Source organism: Pseudonaja textilis, chromosome 1 (genome assembly GCF_049901715.1).
Source record: "Pseudonaja textilis isolate UNSWEBS1 chromosome 1, rPseTex1.2, whole genome shotgun sequence".
NCBI lineage: Eukaryota > Metazoa > Chordata > Lepidosauria > Squamata > Elapidae > Pseudonaja > Pseudonaja textilis.
In genome coordinates this window covers 318,832,269-318,840,768 of record NC_141990.1, presented here as the reverse complement: position 1 = coordinate 318,840,768, position 8,500 = coordinate 318,832,269, and the positions used below count along the sequence as shown (strand labels likewise).

Genomic DNA, 8,500 nt, shown 5'->3' with positions numbered 1-8,500 from the left:
CGCAGCCGATTTCAGCTGCTGTTCGTGAGATTGAGAAGTCTACCCTACGGCCTGGGATAGCTCGGTCCTTTTATTTGTCCCTTTGACATCAACATGAGACCTTTGGGGAAGGTCATTCCCTCAACAGTGTCAAGTATTCTCAATAGGCTGATTAGATCCAGTTGTACACCTCAATCCCGGGTTGTGTAAGCAATGCTTTCAAGATCTTAACCCAGGGCTTGGAAGCTGCGGGTGGGGAGGAACAGGCTTAAACTCAGCCCTGAAAAGACCAAATGGTTGTGTGTTCCTTTTTCTTCTAGTAATGTGGGATTTCTGTCTTTAGGTTCTGGATGGAGTGGCACTTCTCCGGACAAATTAGCAGGTAACCTGGTGATCTTTCACAAAACAGGTGACTGTAATAGCCAGGAAGTCCCTTACCTAAATTCATGTGATCTACTAACTAGTTTTATGTATCTTGAGATTAGATAAGAGTAGGAACAAATGGGAAAGGCTACATTACCGCCGGTAGAACTAAGGAAGCTTAAGTCTGTCTCAGTAGGCTAAGGACAGGACAAAGCCAACAGCATAATAGAAAGCAGGACATGGCAGAAAGAAGAGGCTGCCGGAGAAGGTTTGCATCATGTCTGATGCCAGGGGAATGACTCTTGAGCATTTGTCTCAGACTTTAAAGCCTGTTTCCAAGATCAGTGAATTTTCCAAAATGGGTACTGTCCTATTTATCATCAGTATACATCTCTCAAGCATTAATTCTCCATTTAAGACTTACAAATATACTTCTGGAATGAATACAGCTTTTCAGAAATTATGCTATTAAGTCCGTCCCACATTGCTTGGTTCAAAAAGCCTATCATTCTAATGCTGATAAGGTTCGGTAGATGATAGATTTGAATCTACTTTTGGTTCACTAAATATATCAACAAGGATGTCAACAGTTAATAGCAAAAACAACAAAACAATTCTCTTTTGTTAATCAGGAATGGATTTTTCTATGGACAAAATGTTAACTCTAATTCTGAATGGGCTCAGAATTCTTTAGATAAGCCCCACGTTGTATGATCTTTAGAGTCTAGTATAAAATAAATGCAATCTTTCAAACCTACAATTCCTATATACCTATATTCCTCTAAACCAGTGGTCCCCAACCTTTTTTGTGCCACGGCCCGGTACCGGCATCACAAAATGATCCGCAGCCCGGTACCGGCATCAGCAAGCATGACAAGGCAAGGCGAGCCGAGCGACCGGCCAGCCAGCCGCCCCCCACTTCTCCCCGCCACCTTCAACTCCTCCTTTGTACCTTTGTCGATGGGCTTCGCTTTGGGACGGCTTTGGGACGGTCGCTCGGCTCGCCTTGCCTTGGGTGCTGAAAGAATCCTCGCGCCTTAGTTTCGTTCAAAGCCCTCCCCCTTCGATGAAACTAAGGCGCGAGGATTCCTTCAGGACCCAAACGCCGCTTTCCAACCGGAAAAGCTCACCCAAAAGCACTTTCTCGTCAAACAAGATGGCGGCGCCCAGCAAACCAGCGGCCCAGTAGGAAATGTTCCACGGACCGGTACCGGTCCACGGCCCGGTGGTTGGGGACCCCTGCTCTAAACTATACAGTACTTCAGCATACTGCAAGCTACTTCTGCTGCAGCCAGCTGCCTATAATTTGGCAGTTCAAATCCCACCAGGCTCAAGTTTGACTCAGCCTTCCATCCTTCCGAGGTGGGTAAAATGAGGATCCAGATTGTTGGGGGCAATATGCTGACTCTGTAAACCTCTTAGAGAGGACTCTAAAGCACTATAAAGTGGTATATAAGTCTAAGTGCTATTGCTATTGAGAAGTATCTTCCGTATACACAAAAAGTCTTAACAGCATATCACTGTTATTTTCAAGCTGATAAACTTCTAAGAAATTTCATTGTTTCCCAGAAGACAAAGTCTGAAAATCCAGACTTGAGGGCAGATGTGATATAACCCACTTCCTCCCTTCAGGTGACCAACTGTCCCCTAAGGGATCATTGCTGTACAATAAATGTACTTTAAAATATATTTTTTTCCAGATTTTGAAGGCCGAGCCTGAAGGAGCTCTGACCAAAGGTCTTTCCTATTTCTTGGCTTATTAGATGTACTTGAAGTAATCCCTGTCAGAGCAAGGAGAAAGCAGATGTATTGATAAAAAGAAATCAATCTTATCTTTGGATAACCAATCCATTGGCTTTACTTCTAAAGATAATTACGTAACTATATGATGCCAGCGCCAGCACATTTGTCAAGGTGCCCCTTGGACCCCAATCTTTGCCCTCTTCAGCCTCACCCTAATCACAAACGCTTTACTCATCTGTTCTCCAAGGTTACTTTAGTGAGAAAAATCAGCAACTACTTGACTTCACTTTGATAGGAGATAGAGCTCCTTGCTTTTGTGTCTTGGGCTACCCAACTCCAAACTTCCTACTTTTCAGAAAAAACAGCTCAAGCATGAACAGATTTTTAACATGCAAAAAAGCAACTAACATCGCTTATTTCTAAAGCACCAAAATAACATTTAAAACAATCCTTATTTTATACAATTCCTTTTTGCTCATTGGTTTTCTTTCTTTAGGATTTTTCATCTGAACCACTGCAGAGTTGTCGCAGTTAGTACTCCTAATATTTCTAAAGTAATGATCAAAAAGTTTTTTTTCCCTCAGGGCCCATTTTTAAAAATTATATATAGAGGACTCCAAAATAACTTTTTATATAGATATTTGTCAACATTTACCATATCAAAAATTAAGACTGACACATTCACTGCTGCCTCTGCTTCTCATTATTATTTGATGGAATATTAATATTGTATTCTTTTTCAACGTAGGTCACTATATAATTTTGATTTTAAGGAGCCCTGAGATGGTCTTGGCGATATCCTCCATGGATCCTAGGAGCACTGCTCTAAAGCACCATAAAGCAGATTACTTTGTTTATGTATTCATTTAGAGGGACGTTTGCAGCGCAAAGATGTTCAATAACAAACCTTTCACCTACATATCTATTTTAGTAGGATAGCTGCTTTAGTCTTTTGCAAAAAGAGCAAAGCCAAGGCTCTTGTTAGATTACTCCTGGATTTGAACAACCTGCTGGTCATGTGCATCCTTTTTGACCACTGAAATTGTTCAAGTTCTGGTCCTGTGGCAAAACACATTCCTTTTGAATGTGTATGCTTCAAAACCTGCAGTAAGAAATTGTGAGAAAAGATACTGGTTTACTACTTGGTTTATATTGCAAACTGGCTTAATAAGATAATTCATAAGTAATTTCTTGCTATTTTAAATACAGGTAGTCCTTGATTTACAATAGTTCTTGTAGGGATGGTTCAAAGATACAGCAGCACTGAGAAAAATGATGTATAACTGTTTTTCACACTTATGACCGTTCTCCATGGTCAGCTAATCAAAATTCAGATGCTTGGCAAGTGACTCATATTTATGATGGTTGCAGTGACCAGGGTCACACAATCCCCTTTTGTGATCTTCTAACAAGCAAAGTCAATGGGGAAGCCAGATTCATTTAACAATTGTGTTACTAACATAACCATTGCAGTGATTCACTTAATTGTGGAAAGAAAGGTAATAAAATGGGGCAAAGCTCACTTAACAAATGTCTTAGCAACAAAAAGTTTGGGCTCAACTGTGATCATAATCTGTCTTTCAATCTATACCAGGAAAACAAACCAGAAATGTAAGAAATGCATCGCAGCATAATAAAAATGTAAAGCATTGTCCAGTTTTTTGTTCTTCACTGGTCCATGCTAGTCATGCTTAGTTAACTCCAAAACATAGTTATGTGTGCTTTTGCACAAAAAAATGCATAGTTGGATGCATAAAAGCAAAATTTTGTTCTCTTGAGAATAGGAATTCACATTTACTTTTGATTTCAAGACACCAGTTGTAACTTATAGTTTGCACAATAGGCATTTTGTAGCTGAATGTTAGTATTCATGCATACATCCTAAGTGCATAGATGTCTCAGGTATCATTTGTGAATATAATAACTTTAAACTAAGGTGGACTTGTGCAGATCTTCACTTTTATTTATAGAGAACTATAAACATTATATGAATACAGATCCATGTATATGGATGTACATTAAGAAATAAAAAAGCAGGGTGAGTTCATATGCATCAGAAGATCCAGAGTTATATAATGTGTTTCTTTCTCAGCCAGGCACATGTAATGCAACGCTTCTGTATGTGTGTGTGTGTGTGTTACATCAACGCCTCAACCTGTTGGCAAACCCTGATTTGTCTTTTATTGGAAGACGAGAGATCTGTTCTTTCTATTTTTAAGTGACTAAGAGGTGTTTGGCTGCCATGGGAATGTGGGGAGAACAATGTGAGCGGCTCAGCAGATGGATAGGGTAATACAGTGGGTGAGAATGAAAGGAACAGAACAATACTGCGGGTTGAATCTTCTTCTAGCACAAGTACACAGCCATTTTTCTCAGAGCGCCTGGCTGTGTTTCAGGTTGGTTAGATGGACATGTGGCTATTCTGTTAACAGTGCTGAGAAAAACTTAATGACAAATATAAAGGAGAGGTGAGACAAAAGAGGGATCCCTTGTTGTCTTGCTTTGGAAGATGATATTTCATACTCCAGTTCTAAGACATAGTAGGAGGCTGAGGAGCCATTTCCAGCTGTTTAATTTTGGCATTCAACAAACATGACGATTCTTGCTTCCCCCAGCATTTAATAGACTTTTATTGAAGATGCTGCCAATTTCCTATTATTGTTGTTTAAAAGGTCTTGTATTGACAGATCAACTTGTGGTTGGTCTGTGGGTTTTATACTTTCTGACTCTTGTGGCAGACTGCTCAGGGATGCATCAATCTGGGTGAAAAAACAGCAGCACAGCATTTAAAAATATTTAATTTTGCTGTACAGATTATACACTATTAAGTTGGTGTCAATTTTTAATGATCAGACAAACTTTTTCCATGAACTGTCCCCAAGTGGGCCTTCAGGTTTTCTCCAATGGTGCACTCAGCACTACTATTATCAAGTTCATCAACCTTCTTGCTGGTTCTCCTTCGTTTTCCTTTTCACCTTTCCCAGTTATTGACTTTCAAGAAAGCTACGTTTCAATAATTGGAGCCCAACCATCCGATAACTCTGGATTGATTTGTTCCCTGTGTTTGTTTCCCTGGATAACTATTATTCTCAAAAGTCTTCAACACTAAAATTCAAATGTCTCAATATGCTTTCTACCATTTTTTCTAACTCCAGCATTTGCTTTCATAAAGTCACTGAAATAAACATTGCCTCCTGCCTGATTCCAATTCTGATTGTCACCTCAGATATTTATATTCTTATTTTCTGAATTATCCAGCACATACGAGCAATAACGTTTCTTGTTCTTTGGCCTTTTCTAAAGCCTGCTCGAACGTATGGCATCTTCTTTCTCCTTTTCCTTCCAAGATCCAGGGAGGGTCAAAGCCAACACATCACTATATCCAGAAACGGGAGTGGGGCAGAACCCAGAGCCATTCTATCTTGTAAGGGTTGAGTTGGAGCCAATTCCTCCTTGTCTAAAGCTGCACCATTTCCAGGCACCTGCTCAATTCCTCAACAGCATCACCTGATTGGTTAGAGCTGGAGGCTTACATCAATCATCAGTGTACTCAGTATACAGGAAGTCTTCGACTTAATCACAATTGGGACCACAATTTCAGTTGCTAAGCAAGGCAGTTGTTAGAATAAGTCATGCCAGATTTTATGACATTTTTGCCATGATTGTTAAAGGAGTCACTGCAGATGTTAAGCAAATCGGTCATTAAGTGAATTGGGCTAACCCGACTATGCTTTTTGAAAGCCACTTGAGATCACAAAATGACAGTCACATCACCCTGCATCCACCATTTTGAGGTACACTGATGCTAGGAAAGTACATTTTTCCACACATTCTCTCTTCACCATCATTTTCAATGTTCCCCTTCCTTGCCATGGCCTTTTGTGACGTTCAGGAAGAAACTGACATTCGAATTTTCGTCTTCGCTTTTTCTTGAGCAGATGTTCCAGGACTTTTGTTTTCTGAGAGTTGAATCATCAGCATATTGAACCCATTTTTTAATTCTTCAAGATCTAGCTTCCTAGAGATCATTTCAGCATTCAGATTGGGTAAGAAAGGCAAGAGAGAATGCAACCTCCACATACTCCTTTTTCTGTAGGAAGCCCAACCAGGAGCATCTTCCCTGGGAACATTTCCTCATGATTAAGAAAGCTACTTTTGGGTAAGCAGCCAAACGCAACAAACAAACAAACAAAAAATCCCAGTTGCCATGACTCAACTTCCAGATTTCCTCATGAAGCATTTCTCTTGTAGGCAAGGCCAAAAGCGGGTTCAGTGTAAACCCTGGTTTTGCCGACTCAGCAGAAAAAGAATCATTTAAAAAAAACATTTGGCGGAGTCCTTTGTTTGAAATTTGCCCACAGCACGGGGAAATCAGCAACCGAACCGTTTACTTCGCCTCAGGCTTGCCTTCAACTGACAAGCTTCTGCCCTCGCGCTAAAAAAAAAAGCTTTCCCGCCTTATTCCACAGCTCGCTGTGCACATGCGCCAACCTTTCCTGTCACGGTTGGGGACACCTTTGCTTTCAGGTGGCGCCCTCCCCAGGTCCATTCTCGCGAGACTTGCTTCCTTTCTCCTCCACCCCTCTCAACTCCCCTCCCCGCTCTCTCCGCATGCGTCTCTCAACTCGATGTCCCCTCTCTCTCTCTCTCTCTCTCTCTCCACACACACACTTCATTAAAGCCGTTCGACCAATCGCGAGCTTTCTTCAAGCGGAGCAGGCGGGCGCGAGCTGTCTCGTTTCTCCTGGCCGGCTCGCGCGCCCCCCTTTTTTTTTCCAGCGGCCGGCCAATCGGGAGAAGGGCTCGCGTGCGCGCGCGCCTACCTCACCCACCCACCCCCACCGGGTGAGCCGACCAATCACGAGGCGGCGGCGAGAGGCCTCAGCCAATCGCGGGGCGGCGAAGTTGGTTGGGAGGAGAGTTCTCCCTTCGCGCGCGCTCGCGCTTCGGCCACGCCCCCTTGTTCCTCTCAGCCTTCTTCACGTTCCCTTCAAGGCTTTTTTTTTTTTCCCTTCTTTTAGGCCTCGCACGCAGCCTCGGCCTCGCTTAGGGCAGCCAAGCCGGGCGATGACGACGACGGCGTCGCCGCTGCCGCCGCTGCTGCTGCTGCTTGTGAGGCGGGTCCCTCGCTAAGGCGGCCACGGAACGCCAACCCCGGGCCTCCGCCGCGCTGCCATGCCGGCTAAAAGGAAACTGGTGCCGCCGGCCCTCAACATCACCCCGACCATCGCTGAGGGACCTAGCCCCACCGGCGGGGAGGGCGACGGCTCCGAGTGAGTTGGGCTGAGCGAGTGGAGCGGCGGTGACGGGTCTGAGGGGAAGGGCGAGGTGTTTGTGAGGGGGTGAAAAAAAGGAGGATTTTCCTCAGGGAAAAAGGGGCTGAGGAAAAGGTTGTGGGACCGCGGTGAGGTGAGGATAGCTGGCCGTCGGTCCTCGGAGAGAAGCATCCCCAGCCACGACCACGGGGAGCTTAGTTGGCTGGGAATGGGGGGAGTGGGGTGTCTTCCCTCAAACTGAAAGCCCCAAAGGCGGAGTCCGAGGCGGGGATGGTGGTGGTGGAGAGAAACTTCATTCACCTTTAGGTCCAGGAAAGGGTGGAGGAAGGATTGGGTGAGGATGCGCCCCGTGGGAAGGAGGAAGGAGGTCAGGCCAGGCAGGTTCTTCTGCCCCGAATGGGCTCGGGATGCCGATCAAGGGGAATATTTGTACCTGGGAGTCGAAGTGAGGGGGTCCTGGGGAGTCTCTTGAGGATGGTGGCTTGCTTGCAGACGTTTCAGGACCTAAAGTGGGATAATAAATGGTGTTATCTAGTTTGGTCGTGAGAAAGGCTATCAGAGAGTCCCAAGGAGCCCACAGCCACAATTCCACTCTACAAACCCCAACATCATTCCAGCACTTACGATATTACTTAGTTTGGATCATGAAACGTCTGCCAAAAAAAAACCTCCACCAGAGAGTCCTAAGGACGCCACACCGTCCTTTCTCTTCTCCTGCACTCCACAAACTCCAGCTCCCATCTGGCACTGCTGATGTAACTTACTTGGGTCATGAAACGCTTGCAAGAAAGCCACCAAAGCGCTCAGTGAGAGCACCAAGGACCCCACAGCCATCATCCTCCCTATTTTCTTCTCCATTCCACAAACCTCACTCTTCTATCATTGATGATACCCAGTTTGGATCATAAAAACAGTCTGCAAGAAAACCACCAAGCTTAGAGAGCAACAGTGACCCCAGAGGCGTCGTCGTCCTTCCATTCCACCAACCCTACTCCCTTCCAGCACTGATGGTATTACCTAGTTTGGGTCATGAAGTGTCTGCAAGAAAACAACCAAGGACCCCTCTAGATCCAGAATGATGAGAATCTCCTATACGATAGGATCGCTTATAGGTATAGGATACGTGGTTTGGACTAGAT

The 8,500-nt window shown here is 44.3% G+C and overlaps 1 protein-coding gene across 1 annotated transcript in view; it reads left to right on the top strand.

Annotated features, from left to right (window-relative positions):
• The first annotated feature begins 7,016 nt into the window (after nt 1-7,016).
• MAP2K2 (mitogen-activated protein kinase kinase 2) overlaps nt 7,017-8,500 on the top strand; it is a 44,981-nt gene continuing 43,497 nt past the window's right edge. Inside the window, exon 1 of the mRNA XM_026721518.2 lies at nt 7,017-7,358. Within this exon, the coding sequence (XP_026577303.1) occupies nt 7,261-7,358 (98 nt within the window). The 5' untranslated portion in view covers nt 7,017-7,260. The remainder of the gene's footprint in view (nt 7,359-8,500) is intronic.